Here is a 17,422-nt window from a genome sequence, read left to right on the forward strand (position 1 = left end):
AATAAAAGTCTGCTACTATTTTATAGAAGTCTGCTATTTTAGATCTGGCATTATATAAGAAAAGCTGTGATGTGAGAGAGGGTCTGGGTTTGTCTTGGTTGTTTTGTGGGTTTTTGGTTTTTTTGGTTTTGTTTTTTAAGAGGTCTCATGTTCTCTCACTATGAAGTTGTCATTACAAATTAATTTTTGAAATGAGATTTTCTACAGAAATAAAGTGGGGAACTACACTTATTTTGTTCACTTTTTTTTTTAAAGAACATCTAGAATATATTTATTTTTTCTGCCTTGTATTGAAAAAGAATAAAAAAAATAGATTAACAAATTATGGCAATGAATGACTCCCAAATTAGATACCTCATGCTATCTCTCCAGAATGTTTAATGCTTAACTGCCATGTTGTAGCTAAGTTATATACGTTAGCCAAAGAAAATGAACACGCACACACGCCATCCAATTGTCCTTTTATATTTTTATTCGGTGTTAAGTAACTCCACAAGAAAACAAAATCAGTTACTCTGGTGTACGTGAAATCAGAACAATACAACCACTTGAAGCAAAAAGTAGAAACAAATTTCAGCCCAGGAATGGAAAACTGATACTTCAGTGCTATGGATATGCAATGCGCTTCATACCACAGTGCGGTTCAGCGTATGCCAACCTTTAATGCTTTTGTTGTTGTTGTTGTGTGTGTTTCTATCCATACAGAAAAACTAAAAACCACACTTCAACTCTCACTGAAAGCTTTAGAGCTTTAGCCATTAAACTATGAAAACAAGTAAAGACAATTTGTTATTGCCCAAGCTCAATATATGATTTCATTTTCCCCAAAGGTGCTGGAATTATTACATGCCACAATGTAACTATAAGCAACACCTTTGTTATTTTTGAGCCCTTTCTTACCGAAGAAGCAGCTCTAGCCAAAATTAACTGAGCTGAAGTTTGTGTTTGAAATATGTCCATTTGGTCATTTCTTGTTCTCGAATGAAGTTCTATTCTATTCTTCACTGTAGTGATTTGAAGAATTTGTGTGTAAAGTTGTTTTTTACTTTCATGTTACAGTTATCTAGTTCTCAGTGCAGGTGCTAAACAACCTCTCAAGGAAGCTCCAGAAGAAAGTAAAATATATAAAAATCTATCCAAAGTCTGCAAATAAATTAAGAAACTGTAAAGTGTCAAAAGAGTCATATGAATACAAACCCTAAAACATAGTCTAAGAGGAGGACCCAAAGAAAGTCCCTGGGTAAGGACAAACCAAGCCAATTTTAAGTAAAGATCTCAACAAAAGCGTTGCACAAAGAATAGCATGGTTTTCCAAACACGTATTTAAATTCTTACATTATCAATTGAATAAAGGCAACAAAACCCAGTTATACTCTGAAAACCTTTCTAGCACAGAACATATTTCAAAGGCAGTTCAGCTCACATTTCAAACAGCTATAGTTCTCATGAGGTTTATTGCCTGTCAAAATTAATGGTTAAGCTTTTCAAGTCAGTATTGGACTTTCTGCACTTCCCGATGTTATAGACATGCTGCTATTGTATAGACTAGTTAGTTGTTGTTGTTGTTTAAACTATGAGTTGGTAAAAACTTAGAATGTTTAGTTTTGCAAATATTGCTCCTCCTGGCTTATACATTTTGCATAATGTGTTAAAAGCACAAGGAGTTGATAGTCTTGTACAGATGCAACTTGACAATGTATTGACTTTCTAAGTTAACAAAATAAAATTTAAAAGCAAGTCACATAAAGCAACAATCACTACTGCAATCACACATGTATGTTTTAAGTCATCACTTTCCCTACCCCCACCCACCACACACATAACTTGCCCCACACATTCTCTCAGAAACACAAAATGAACTACGAGATTTACTAAATTACAGCCACAACAGCAGCTAACTGCAGCAGCCACAGGATATCTTTCAAGTGAAGCACTGACCCTTTGCATTTAAACATTGAACACTCTGAGCATTTTAGATAGTTTCAGTCATTCAGGCTCAAGTTCAGTACAGGATGCTTTTGCAGGCTACATGAATGCCATCATCTGCAACAAGACAACATTCTCATTACTCGTTACAAAATTCACAACAATCCACACATCACCCCAGTGGTTTATTATTTTTGGTGTTACTTTTTAAACTTCTGCCCCACATTGGCAAGTTGCTAAAAAGGACAAAAAAAAAGAAAAAAAGGAAAAAAACCCCACATAGCCTCCATACCTACAAAAAAATCCTTGGCTTCTCCAGTTAGCAAAAATACAAACCATGGTATCCTCAGTGTTGGTTTGCGGGAGGGGGGAATCATAGGATAGAAAACACAGTTTCTGTAAGTCTCTAAAGCACAACCCTGTTGTTCCTACTTCAAAGTTACGAGATTTACTGAATGAAGACTGGACAAGTCATTCATGCTTTTCTCCTGCATTCAGAAAGGCACTGATAGATTACAGTGTTAAGTATTTATCTCCCAGTTCTTAAAGAACAAAGCCTAATGTGCAGAAAGCTGAAGTCTCTGAATAGCAGAAGTAGTTGTAGACACTGCGATGCTAAGAAGATAGTAATAGTGGTAGGGCTACAGTTACGAATGAAAATAACTGCAATTAAGATGCAAAAAAGCAGTGGTACTACTAAGACAAGCACATGCACATCCATTCTTGATTTGACAACACAATCTAGTCTAGTTCAAATAGCCAAGAATTTAACAGTTTTTTTGGGGAAAAAAAAAAAATCTTCAACAGGACAGCTGTGTCCTCATCTATAAAATAAGCAAGAAGAGAAAGATAAATACACATCTGAATCCATTAACTGAAGAGGAAACTCAAGTTGTTGTTTTAGAGCTACAGACCCTCAGGAAGGATAGTTTTCCATCTCATGTTACTTTTAAATCATCTGTTCTACTCTGCAGTTTTTATAGTTGAGTTCGAGAAAAAAGCTCCTCCTCACACGGATCAGCCCATTCACTTCCACCTTCTGAAGCTGTGTCTTCAGAGCTGGAGCTATCACTGGAGTAGATCTTCTTCCTGAAGCCATTTGGTTTTGCCTCAGCATTTATATCATCTGCACATCTTGCTTCATAAACAGAAGAAACCTAAGGATTTAAACTGACAGTGTTGATGGGGAACAATAAAGAACATGCTTGCTTTTTTCTGGGCTGGGAGGTTTTACAGGTTTGTAGTTGTTCAAGAGAGATGTCACAATTACAGGGCAAGTCCTCCTCTTTCCTGATTTAGTCCACTATGTAGAAAGGACTGCAGAACAGCAGAAAAAAAAGGTGGGACTTTTATTATTTTTTCCTATTCCTTAAGATTAGGATTTGCACAAACCAACAAGAGAATCAGTCAGAATGCATCATTATCACAGTTCACGGTAGAAAATTACTGTACAAATTATCTCCAAAATCTGGTAGTTAAAGTAAGGTAAGTCTTAAATACCAAGAAAACACAGCATAGACCTGACTAAACTTCAAGCAAACTCAATATATTTTCAGCTGAATCAGTAAATCTATAGCATGTCACAAGTGTAAATTTAAGTCCTATCATCACTATAAAGTTTAAAAGTGTGTCAGTAAGTGCACACATACACGGAATTTCTTCCCTACAGAAAAAGATCAGGGTTTTTGATTGTAAGCAGGACAGAATTCAGCATACATTATGTTTACGCCTTTAGCTGCTGGTTCTTTCTGCCCTCATAGTGCACATCAGCACACTCTACACTTACTGAAATTAGAAGTTGAGGAAAAGACAGATCATGTTTAACACACAAGACAAGCAAAAGCCAAGTGTTCCCAAAGGAAACTGAATTTGCTTAACTATTACCAGTGCAACCGTTTGTACAAAGGGTTCTACTCCCCAAAGTACAACACTGAGGAGTTTTCAGAACACTCAAGACACAGAGGAGATTGAAAAACAAAGTAAGGAAAGAAAAGCTTTTGAAGGTTTTCATAGGAATTTCCTTTGAGGCCAGACTGAAATCTGTGATGAAAGGAAAGATGTAGTAGCACACCCTTATAAAATAAACAAAAGAACTCCTCCCCCAAACCAATGGCAAACTTACCATATTAAAATCTAAAAGATGTTCATCATCATTGGATATTTCCTTTACATCTGCAAACTCTCCTACACCATTCTCTCCCTTGGCATTTGTATAACACTCTTACATTGTGTTTGTGGGGGTGTTTCAGAAGAAAAAGGAAGAAAAAACAGAATTGAAGAACACTGTTATTTACATTGAGCCAATACTTCTCGAGAAGTATTTTTGAAATTCACACTTTAAGCCATGTAAACTCTGTGCTTGTGGGGGATTTTATAGTCTGACATCCTTAAAAAGATAAGCACAATACCTTATGGAACCTTCACAAAATCTTACCTGGATAACTATATAAGTAAAAATAAGAAGCACTTAGTTGATTAAAAATAAGAAGCTACTTATTGATTAAAACATCTAAAACAGTAAGGGACAAAGAGCAAGAATTACTTTTTTTATTATAAATGCTTCAGTACATTTTTCAGTTCTGATACTGCATGGTGTTCAGACCAGTCTTATTTCTATACTAATACAAAATATACTACAATACAGACTGATCCCAAATGAAAAAGTTGATGTGAATGGCTGCGATTTCTATTTACTAAACTTCCATATATAATATCAACATATATCATACAGATATATATGGATCACATGCATCAATACTCATAATTAAAAAATACCCATACAGAAAACTGGATACAGCTAAAGACTTGTGGAAGAATAACATTAGCTCTGAGGATAAAGCTCTGGTTTTGTTAAACTTAACCTCAAAGAGGAAATCCTGGAACTATTCTGCTTCACAGAAATTCAGCCACTGTACCAAAGCAGGTTCTGGACTTCATAGTATTTTATACTGTATATTGTCTTCCTCTGATGAACTAAGGTGGTGAAACACTTGCATAGTTATGGAGGTTCACCAGCAGATGTCAGCAAAAAGATGACACAAGTCACTCACAGGAGTTCAAGGAGTTCAAAGTATGTACTCAAGTGCATGTCACTGCATTTGCTATTAGACCAATAATACCTCTGCAACTATCACCATGAAAAAAAAAAAACCAACCACAATTTCGCAAAAGGACACTAAATATATTTGCTTTGTAAGTACTTTTACTAATATGGGAAGTTCTGTGACCAGTCCAGGAGGCAAATCAAGAGTCCAGCAGACATCAACATCATACTCTCTCACTGTGCAAATGCACTTCCATAGTTGGGAGTGAAGTAAGTTGTTCTTGAAAGTAACCCAAACTGTGGTAAATAGCAAAGTAAGGGCATTTAGGCACCAAGAACACAGTTTAGTTTGTTGCACTTTAAAGTGCCCTCCAAAAATAATTCAGTAATAATTACTAGCTAATCTTATTCCAGATTATTTAGGAACCAAGTCTCTGATCAAAAGTTTATGGCACTGAGCCTCTGCCAACAGAAAGCATCAGACAGCCTGTCAATTTGGTATACAGAAAGTTCTTACTTAGCTTCTTGCCTTCTCCCCAGAAAAGGTAAATTGTTATGGAGGAAAAAAAAAAAAAAAAAAAAAGCTGTCTGGATTCTTCCTGTCCACTGAAAACCTGGGCCTGGGCCAGCTGTCAGATGCTACAGATTCTTGGGAAGCAACAGAAAGTGCTGGAAGCACACCTGCTTCCGCCTGCGAGCAGCCTGCCTACCAGCACTGGGTGTACTCGCTGTGCGGGACAGAAAAACTCCCAGACTGTCACTGAAAGGAGTGGCCAAGAGGCAAATCCCTCTCCTTCCCAGCTTGAGAGAAATTCCACACATTCACTGAATAGCTGGCATGTTATTTATGCAAACCCATAAAAGGTAATTATCATGTTTTCACATTCCTACAAAATTAGCTACCTAGTAAGTATTATTCAGGTTGAAACATATTTAAAAATGTAAATAAGTATTTTCAGAGTCAGAGATTGATATTCTACTTACTTAATTCCAAAGCCTGGAATTAAGTAAATTTGCATAAATATTAAGATGATTTTAACAGTACTTTCATTTTAAAACTCTTAAGAAGCATGCTAGAGATTACAAATGCAACCAAGACATCCCAATTCTCTCACAGATAAGAGAATTTATTATGGCTTCTTACCTTCACACTGTGATGCAGGAAAAAGGGGAGAATAGAGCGCCTTTTCCCACCAGCATTGCTTTTCCTGGCTGCCACTCATTCTCTGTAGATTAGTATTTAATATAGGAAAGTGTTTAGACAATAATCATGCTTCATTATGCCATAAATAATATACTTACATGTAAAGGAGGAAACTGGTATTACAACCGATTTGCTAGATCTTATAGGTCACACTGTTCAATTTCTAATACTAATGGGAGGACCGTCAAACTACAATAGAATACCCATTATCTGAACTCTTATAATCAATATAAACTCCACACAGGGGCTCATACTTTGTTGATTTAAAGTTGTACAAATCCAGAAAAAAGGACAAGTTCCAGCCCTACACTTTAAGTACAAAACAGAAGAGAACAGATGGCTACCCAAGAGATTAAAATACAGTGAAACATTAGTCAACATGACAAATAGTTCAGTGTAAAACAAAGCAGAAAAGAAAGCAAACATAAAGTGGCAAAATTTAATGCTTGAAGTACCATCGGTGCAATAACATAAAATTAAACTACAGAACTAATGTACCAACGTGAAGAAAAATTATGAGGATGATTAATAATTTGTCTTTTTGCTAAAAATCATCTCAAATCTACTTACTAAAGATGCCTAAATTCTTATGAAATTAATGGATGTGGCTGAAATACCAAAGGCTTGTCACAACAGACATGTCCCTAGTTTTATAACCGCACCTGTGGTAATCCCATTAATCTTCAAAAGATGATGCCAGCTTGTAACATCCCTTATAGATACTAGACAGAATGATTTAAAAACATAGTGCAACTAGCTACTAAAAAACAGTAACAAATGAGCTTCAACACTGAGCTTCTATCCAGCCTCCTCCTCTGTAAACCTGAGAACATTTAAGCATGGAAAATTAACCAAACCTCCTTTTGTTCTTCCTTAAGTTACTGCAGAACTACAAACCTATAGAACCTAAACTTACAAATGCTTATTGCTTAATAAAGAGGAGCCCCTCTCAAACCAAACGAGCAACTCAAGAGAGCTGTATTCAGAAGCATGTGCCAGATTAAACTTTTTTTCTCATTAAATTCTGCTATAATGAATATTGAAGTTGTCTATTCTGGTTTCCTCTCCAAACACTGAGTAACAGTCCTTTCGGAACCACCTTCCAAAAGTTCAAACCCCAACAGGAGGGGAGGGAGGGAAGGGCTCAAGAGTATTTGAAGCAAGACTTAGTAAGAAATACGTGCATTTACAAATAAATTAATGTAACTGAACATCTAACTACAAAACTGCTGGGTTTTTCTTTGAGTTTCTCTTTTTTTGAGACAACCCCAGTTCATTCACTCTGTTTTCAAAAGTTGTGATCTTTCTTGATACTGAGAAAGCTGAGCCCAGTACCCCCGCAAAAGGCTTTCCAGTTCCAGCTACAGAAAAGCAATTACTTCCCCTCTTACAGAAGGGCATTCCTATTTATATATCACAATGTTCCTGTCTTTTGCAGTGTGTCATTCTTGATTTATGCTCAACTTACGACCTACTTGAAGATGCTTTTCTGTTTCACATAATTTCCTTACCTGTCACTGCTCACACTGTTTGTAAAGAGGATTATTCTCTTTAGAAGTTTCTATTTGTCCCTCCTGAATTGCATTTTATTTTTCAGACCATTTCTCCAATTTAACAACCTTTTGATTCTAATCCTGTCTTCCAGTGTAACTGCAGACTTTCCCAGTTTGGTATCACCAGGGATTTTCAATCACATATTTTATGCCCCAGATCAGAAAAATTAATCATCTTCCTTGTCCTCTAGTAAGCCACTGACTTATTTTGAGAGTGCAATCTTTTTGCCAAACCAACACTTAGAAACATTCTCTGTTTTTTGTGCATCTAAGCCATTTACAGTTTAAAACATCTTTCAGGAATTTAAATGTCATTGGTAATACCCCAAGTTCCATTTTCCTCTAAAAGGATGGAAATGTGTTTCCTTTTATATATTTTCTACCTTCTGTGTGTTCTCAAACAAGTATTCTACTAGGCTTTTTCAAATTAGTTGCTGCTTCTCATGATACTTAGCCAAATACTCCTACAACTAGCTGAAGCAGTGTAATTTATCTGTACTACTCCTTTGCTTAGTTGTCTTTTCACCAATTCTAACAATGACAAAAAATGCACTAAACAATATCTTTTCAACATTATCTTTTCATAGCTTGTTAGTTCTGTCTCTCAAATATCCTTCAGTCATCTTTGTATTTCTGATTTACTTATAGGACATTCAGGTGTACCAAATCTTTATTTTATTGGCTTAAACATTGGTTTTGTCCTCATGATTTTTATACTATCATTGTGAACTCTATTTTTCTAAGGTCCCTCTCATACAAGATACTTTCACCCTTCAAAATCTCAGCAAATTAATGTCTTATAATTAGAAAGTTAGAGCCCAGAGTCTTTGTAGCTGTTTTCATCATCTGCTGTGATCAGCACATATCAAGAACTATCTGGACCAATTCTTTCTCAGATAATCCCTACTCTCTCTTTTTCAAGGAAGTCCTTTGCTTTGTACGTGGAACACTCTACATGCTCTTTGATGTTTTTCCCACTTGATTCTCCTGATTTTAAGGCACAATGCAGATCCCTCTGAATTTTGTCTCCCTCTTATCACCACCTAGATTTATAGCAGGTTATCTCCTACGCTATTGACCTCAGAACCAATGTATGTAAGGCACTCCCTCTCTTGCCAGCTCTTCCTAAAGGAGTTACACACTTACATTGCATTACTCCAGTCAACCTCACCGAATCTAATGGGCAATTAAATCGTGAGATCCACAAACAATTTTTGCCAGTAAAATTTCCTCATCCCCAAGTGCACTGTCCTGGGCATGTTCAGACCTTGAAAGTTTGGCGCCAATCCCAACAAAACCCACAAGTCCCTTTATCTACCTCAAGAACTCAATAGGATAAGCATTCTTAGGATACACTTACTAGATCAGAGCCCATATAAAATTTGTTGATAAGAGATTCAGCATTGTTACAGAGAACATTAACTGGACCAGACTGAATACTTACCCACAACTCAACAGCTAAATGGCAAGAGCATTTACCTGGAGGAAAAAGGTCTATACTTCAGAGGGAATTTTTTGTGGGGTTTTTTGTTGTTTGGGGTGGATCAGTGGGGTTTTGGGGGGTTGGTTTGTGGGGTTTTTTGTAGTGTGAGGTTTTAAGTTTTTTTAATCCTAAGGCTAGGTATATAACTATAATTCACTTTTGAAGAACTGCAGAAGCTATCAAAAAATTCCTGCTGCAAAATATGCTATAATTCTAGAACTGCTCTAATATAGAAGGTAAGAGGGAAGAAACTGAACCAGATTCTCCTACAGTCTTATAAATAGGAGATACTCAAAGATGTGTGTTTGCACTGCACATATAAAAGTCAAGTTTATGTAATGCAAAACAGAATGTGTTACTATTACACCGTGGTCTACATTCCTATTTTCACAGCCATTATTTATGCAAAAATATTGGAGATACCTCAGAACACAAACTTTATGTTAGATACCAGCAAGTTAAACAGTAACTTTAATTTTCATCATAAGTCAATAAAAGAAAGCACAGAAGTTTCATTTAAAACATCCTTTACAAATATTGATCTATACTATCAGCCAATTCCATAGACTCTGTTCAAGTTAAAACTATTCTTCCCATGCATGGATGTGTGGGATGTCCAGGAAGAATGTTTCTCCTAAACTGTTCTAATTCTAGGTATTTTTTAGAAAAAAGCTTGCACATGTAAGACACATTTGAATGACATTTGTACCCCTTCCTGAACATGATATAGTCATCATCTTTACTGATTAAGGTTTACTTCATAATCAACTTATTAGAGTTGTTTTAATGATTAGAAAAACCCCTCTTTTATAGGTATACTTAAGTACAATAATAAATTTAGACAAATGTTCTCGAGCCAAAAAGCCAGTTAGCTTCAGATGCACACTAATGGTGATTTTAAAAAAGCCCAGAGTGTACACACATCCTCTTGAGACATGCTAGATACAGGAGGGCTAGTTAACCCAGTCTTTCTGAGTTTATGTTGTAATCAGGCTCCTCAAGCCTCCTTGGAAGACCTTAATTGCAAACCAAACTGGAGTCTAGACTGCTGAGATGGTTGTTGGCCCTTTGTACTTCTCATTGATTTATAATTTTGAAGCTGTGAAAAGGCCTACAAAATCATGTAACCCAAGCAAGGGAAGCAGTTAGTTTTCTGGTTGCACTAAGGAACTTAAAAGAAAATAAAATATCAGAGCTTTTTTGAGCACTCTTCAGTACCTCAGGTTTGGTTTTTTTCTAGTCTCATCACTGCCATAAACTAGAGAACCACTGTAAACTTACACCAGACAATTAATCCTTTCTTGAATGGATAAATGGTTGAAGCAAAGATGAAATTAAACATCCTTACAGAGCACTATGCATACAGAAAGGAGATCTGGAAAGGACGAGAAGGAACTTGAGAATCCTGCTGTCACAAATAACTGTACTATACTATTTGTTTATTCATTATGTCCTACTGCATGATGAAGTTAGATTCTGCTTACTCCCGGTAAAAGGGAATTCCAGAATCTGTTCTGACTTACAGGCTAAGTTTATTAATTTTTTTGGTGACTCCTTCTGCAAGGCCTGGCACAAACACAGAAACTTCCCAGACTCCAGAAAAGATTTTTGGAGCCACTTTATCTCTGTTAACAAAGCAGCAGGAATCAAGATGTCTAGAAAGGGTCTGGAAAGGTCACAAATTTGATTCACGTGCAAGCAGCAGACATCAACTTATTGACACTGGGAAAAGAAGCTGTGATAGTAATTAAAGCAGGATAAAAGGAGAAACAGTGGGGAAGAAGGAAAATAAGGAACTCTGATTTTGTTCAACAAAAAGGTTAGCTTTAGTTTTAGCAAGAGAAAGGTTAGCTTTCCCATACATGAATTAGAGTTTCAAACTTGTAATTGAGGAGTATAAAATCGCACAACACAAGCTGGGTGCAACTCTTCAGCTGAAAATGAAAAAAAATTCCCTCCTGATGTAGCTACAACTGTTGAGTATGTGGAAGAACAAAAGAAAACATAAGATGCAACTTGTAACTACCCAGACAATACCTCTGAGCTGGCCACACAACTAAATTATTCTATTGGTCAAATATTTCTTCTCAAAAACAAAGGGAGCTCATAGCAAGAAAAACTTGGGTATTTTTGGCTGGAAAGGATTTTTGCTCTTGATCATTACTTAACCTATGCCTACAATTACCTGAAAGAAAACTCAGGCCTAAACCACAGTTACCGATAGGCCTCCTTATAGCACTGTGGTAGTGATGGAAATTTTGCATCCGTGTTTTATCTCTTTTTGTGTCATGCTGACAAGAGAACATTTTAATTTCCAGACAATTAAGCCTTTCTACAAACCTTTCTTTGCTGAAGTTGACATCCAATAATTCAACTTCAAATTCTTCTGCTTGGAAGTAACTATATTGAAAAGACTGACTTCAGATTTTCCTCTTCAAAATTTTAAAATACGTTTGAATCAAAATCAGTAATATCTCATTACTCAAACTTTACGCACACTGTAACATACTACATGTAAATCAGGTAAGCCAAAAACCTAAGGTAAAGAGATTTTAAAGTTACATGAGTGTACATATGCATATATTTCTAAAGGTATGCAAGATGACACGATAATGCCTGAAGCCAGTTAATTTTTCACAGAATCACAGAATGATTGAGGTTCAAAGGGAACTCTGAGGTCATCATGTCCAACTGCCCCTACTCAAGCTGGGCCACCTACAGGAGGCTGCCCAGGACCACATCCAGATGGCTTTTGACTATCTCCAAGAATGGAGGAGACTCCACAGCCTTCCTGGGCAACCTGTGGCAGTGCTAGGGCACTGGGCCACTAGGTCAGTAAGAAAAGCTTTTTCTTACGTTCAGATGGAACCTCCAGTGTTTCTACAAAACTGTATTTTTCTAGAGAGCTATACAATTACAAACATTTAAATTATACTATCACATGACAAATTGCTGGTTATCAGCTGCCAGCTACAAATTCTGTAATTTTATATATCCACATACCTCTTCAAGCTCTCCCGAAGAAACAGGATTATCCTCGTACGTGGGGAAATGGCACCCTGCTTTACAACTGCAAAACCTGCTAGTTTCCTCACGTGGCTCCACTATTCTGCAGTTTACTTTAGAGCTCTCCATCGCCCGCCCATCTATAGATTCTTTCATACTGCATTCTAAACAGGGATCTTGGTTTCCTACTGGCAACATCCCAGCCGACTCTTCTTGGGAATCCAATGATGTTTGTGCACTCTTCTCCATTCCAGACTTTTTTAATCTGGGAAGGAATTTTCCAGATTCAAGCTCTGATTTTCCATAATAATGCCCTTCTTTTTCTGCATCTTCTTCCAGAGGTTTGAGATCTGCTTGTGGATCCTCAAATACATCTACTTGAGAAGGGACAGCAATACCTCCCTCATCTTTTTCTGACTCAAATTCTGACTCACTTCCACCACCTGGAGAAAGTTCAGATGCAGAAATTGGGCGAAAGTGAGTCCTTGGAGAAATCCGTATAGCCCTGTACTGCGTTCGATCAACACCACATATCCTGGGGTGTAAAACCTCACTGTCTGAATCAGAGCACAGAATTGATTTAGGTTTAAAACTAGGGCTGAAAGATGCAATTCCTTCTGGCTCAAATGAACACTCTACATGAAGAACTTGTGAAAATGGATTGTTCAGGTCAAAGGAAGAGAATGAGTATTCAAGCCCTGGTTCTTCAACTTGAAAGTTACCACAAGCTCCCAGTAAGTCTTCATGGAAGATAAAAGAAAAACCCTTATTTAATCCGTTATCTCCACTCTTTGATTGCTCATTCTGTTCAAATGATACAAATGGCCTCCATAATTGCCTATGACCAGGGGCAAAGCTATTACCTGGAGTCATAAAAACATCTGTACCAGCTATTGTCACTACATCAGAAGCTGCACATTGTAATAAGCTCCCTTTTGAGTGACTAGGTGGCACCACTGCCCATTCTCCATCACTGTTAAATGTTTTGAGTTCCCCATACACACCACCAAGTATAAATGAGTTTTCTTTATCCTGGTTAACATCCCAAGGTTTTGATGGTGTAGTGTAGTCACCACCATCTACTTTTGATAAATCATTTGAGACAAAGGCTCTCTTCTCTAAGTTCTCCTTCTGACCTTCCCAAAGATGATACTCTGATCTCTGCACTGCTTTATTGGGCTCCTGGAGGGTTTCAACTTTTGCTTCTGTATCCAAACAGCAGCAATAGTTATTTACATCAGTTGAAAACAATTCATCTTCTATTCCTTCTATTTCTACCATTGCTGCAGAATTTCTGTCTGTCATATTTGTCCAAATATCTTTAATAACCCCTGAGCTGTAGCCATCTCCATGTGGACTGTTTTCACTACACCCTTGTGTAGTTTCATAGTCTTTACTTTCTGCTTTTTGTTCTAGCTGAATACCACAGACAGATTCTAGCTTAGATTTTTTTTTGAAAATCAAAGTGGGCATTTCTCCTAAAGATCTAGCTTGTTGCTGGCAGGTTTCTTCTGGCAAAAAATCTATAATTTCTTCATCTACATAACTCGAAGACACTCTAGGAACTACATAATTAATATCTTCTGCATTAAATTGCGTGGATTCTTCATATGGAATATTTAAAGTCTCATTGTCTGAACGTGTTTCTTCCGAGTGTGACCATGGACTACAGGTTCTTGTTGAAAGATTGGAACAGTGTTCATTTTCATCAAAGGCACTATTTTTGGTCCATATTAGCAATCTAGACTGTGTTTTCCCAAGAATATTAGCAGTGCTACTAGAATCTGCATTTTCATTTCCCAAGTTGAGTGTTTCAAAAGAAAATGGTAAAACAGAGTTACTGCATTGCACTTCAAACACTGAAAAACAAGAGTTTATACCAGACCCTTCATTAATATCTGAAAAGAGCTCTTGATTGCCAGCAAGCATGTGTGAGTTAAGCATTGTGCTGTCTAAGATGGGGGAGAATCTGATCGGAGAATCTCCTCCAAAACTTTCCCCATCTGCATCACCAGAACTAGAAGATGAACAGCACTCCCAAAATTGAGCTAAATTACTAAGGTCTTGCAAGAACCACCCTTCAGCACCAACAGAGCTGGTCGAATCTGTCCATATTGCACTTTCCCCTTGCAACTCCATTCCATCTAACACTATGCAACATTCTGCCTCAAAATCAGTTTTTTCTTTACTCTTTTGTCGAATCATATTTAAAATCCGACTCTCCCCTTGCATCGTATCTGAGGCACCAGGATCCAACATGGATTGATCAATATCCACTTCATAGAAGTGTGTTAGTTCTGAGAGATGAACATCATCTAAATATTTGTCGTCCTCTGGTTGAGAACATATTGAGGTCCCAGCGAGGTCAATATCCTCATTTAGAACTGCAGGCATTTCTACAAAGTGACCATCGATGAAAGTACCTGCTGCGAGGTATGTTTTATGAATATTATTGTTGCTAATACAAAGACCATGCACTGATTCAGACAACTCTTCTACAGCCTCTGATGTTACGCCACGTATATCTTCTCTGTTGCGGTATGTAGTCTCCAGCTTGCTTTTTCTGCTAAGAGGAACAAAGTACTCTGTAATCGGCTCAGTATACCACAAGGGTTCTTCTTTATATTCCTTTTCATTTCTGCTGTCTAAATACAAATCTTTTCCGTCGCTACCGCCAGCTTCTTTTCTTCCAATTTCTTTTAATGGCCTTTTACCTCTTTTGCACAGCTGTTTGATGGACCCGCTGCTACTGCTGCTACTGCTTCCACTGTGGACTTTTCTATCGGCCTTTTCACCAGGTTTCACTGAAAGCCTGCTTTGCGCATTCCGCCCTTTTTTATTTCGAACCTCTCTTGTTTTGTGTCTTACTTTAATACATTTCATTGATGCCTTGTATTCACCTTGATTACCACTAGAACTTGAGCCAGCCTCACTGGATCCAGATGACCAGGAACGAGGACGCATCTTTCCCTCAGACTTATGTCGGACTTGCTTTTTGTACAAAACCGGCTTTTCTTCAACAGTGTTGTTACTAAACTTGTTTTCTTTCTCATTTTTACTTTTCTTCTGCTGGTTTCTTTCTTGTACAGTGGCAGATGCTTTATTACTTCTATCTTTAGTTACTTCACTTTCACTATTGCAGTCCTTTGGAGAAGATGTATCTGTGCTAGTTGGTGGAGCAGTGGATGAAGATGAGGAGCTAGAGTAAGAGCATACTTTGGATTTATTCCATACAGTCATAATTTCCTGCAGGCAAACTGGCTTTTCAGAAAGAGGAGGAAATGCTTCATAGTACCTAAAAGGAAAATAAAAAGGTGACATTCAGATTGTAGGACTTCAGACAGGCATTAAGATTATAAATTATTACTAAAACCACATCAAAACAGTACCAATCTAACTGCCAAAAAATCCAGTTTGTGCACATTCACTCATTGCACTGGTTGTTTGAAGGATAACAAAAGGGGAGATTAAGATAAGCTTTAAAAGTGCTTATATTAATATAGGTTTAAAAATATACTGCCAAGTAAAACAATCCCATTTTTAGGGACTCCTAAACTTCACTGTAGACAGAAATTGTGGATGCTTAAAACAGTGAAGGCTGACTCCAGGTTTATTAGATAATGTAGCAATTCACTGCAGTCTTCTTAAACATGTTTGATTTAAAGTATAAATGAGGAAGTCCTGAATTCCATGGTTTTTAATACTCCTTTGTAAAATGAGACACTAGCTGTTAAGTTCTAAATAGTTTCATGGTTCAGTTATTTAAAAAAAACTCCAACTATTGCAAAACAAGATTAGTTCTTGAACAGTTTAAGATGCTTAACTTTGTACAACAGGGACAAAATTAAAATACAGTTTTCTGCAACATTTAAAGTAGTATATGTTTGACAGTAAAGACATTTATACTGAATCACATATATTTCAATGAAAACCTATCAAAAACCATTCAGAAGTCAGTTAAGTTAAATGCACATTAGCACAATCAGTTTCCTGAAGAAGTATCATCCATTTAGCAACACTTCTACTACACTGTTGCTACCAATGGTTATCAAGAGATAAAGTCATATCTCCAAGAGAATGATAAAAACTCCTGGGTACTTCAGTAACACTGGACACAGGTACTTGGTAACTAGTAGACCACTTTGATTATAAAGAGTTTAAAGGTTATAAAAGAGTTTCAATTTCCCATTTCTGCAACAGAAGACAAAGAATTCTGAACAAGATAGGACAAGGGGTAATGGTTTTAAACTAAAAGAGGGTAGATTTAGACTAAACATAACGAAGAAATTTTTTTACGAGGGCAGGTGAAACGCTGGAACAGGTTGCCCAGAGAGGTGGTAGATGCCCCATCCCTGGAAACATTCAAGGCCAGGTTGGACAGGGCTCTAAGCAACCTGATCAGGGTTGGCAGGGGGGTTGGACTAGATGAACTTTCAAGGTCCCTTCCAACCCAAACTACTCTATGATTCTATGAACCCAGGAAACTGATTCTGTCCCTGAAGGTCTAACATGTCAATTAATGCTGTTTTAAAGGCTTTTGGTCTTAAGGAAACTAAAATACAGTATATTTTGAGTTCTGGATATAGTAAAAAGAAAGCAATAAGAACTTTGCCAGAAATTAAACTAGCCCATGGTACCAAATGCTCATTCTTTAATATATAAAGATGGCAGGTAAAAAAATGTCTTTCTTAATATCCACAAGACTCCAGATTCCCCACTAAGTTAACTTCACTGTGTTAAAATATGGAAGTAAAAGGAGAAAAGACAAAAGCATCTTAGATAATAATAACAATAATAATAACAATAATAATAACAATAATAATAACAATAATAATAATAATTTAAAAAGCATACATTTCTACTTGATCCTTTGCTGTGGGAGATAAATCAGTCTCAGGAGACAAAGAGCCTTCTAACTTTTTGTGAATCTTCTCCTCTGTTTTGGAAGAAAATTCCAAATGCTTATCAGAAAAATTAAAAAAGCCAGTGTATCTTACAACAGTATTTAAGAAAAAGCACCAGGATGTATAGCTGTAATAGTAGCAAATTTCCATAGAGCACTGTAAATAACAGAAGAATTTATAGCCTGGTTATTATACATAAAGATTCAAGTTTTCCACAGTTGTCTTGTTAAGCCCTGCAAATTTCACCAAACATGACTGGCTAGCAGCTGCAGCAGTGCTCCCACTAGGAGACTTACTATTGAA

At 36.8% G+C, this 17,422-nt stretch overlaps 1 protein-coding gene across 3 annotated transcripts in view; it reads right to left on the reverse strand.

Moving 5' to 3' along the window:
* Positions 1 to 449: 449 nt before the first annotated feature.
* Positions 450 to 17,422, reverse strand: part of KIAA0232 (KIAA0232 ortholog) — a 68,108-nt gene continuing 51,135 nt past the window's right edge. Inside the window, exons 5-9 of one of the 3 annotated variants that reach the window (XM_074904474.1) lie at positions 17,070 to 17,151; positions 12,213 to 15,510; positions 6,114 to 6,195; positions 4,049 to 4,146; positions 450 to 3,083 (exon numbers count right to left, since the gene is read on the reverse strand). In XM_074904474.1, the coding sequence (XP_074760575.1) occupies positions 2,904 to 3,083; positions 4,049 to 4,146; positions 6,114 to 6,195; positions 12,213 to 15,510; positions 17,070 to 17,151 (3,740 nt within the window). In that variant the 3' untranslated portion in view covers positions 450 to 2,903. The other 2 variants (XM_074904475.1, XM_074904476.1) reach the window with 2 other exon arrangements.

Source organism: Athene noctua, chromosome 4 (assembly GCF_965140245.1).
Source record: "Athene noctua chromosome 4, bAthNoc1.hap1.1, whole genome shotgun sequence".
Lineage (NCBI taxonomy): Eukaryota > Metazoa > Chordata > Aves > Strigiformes > Strigidae > Athene > Athene noctua.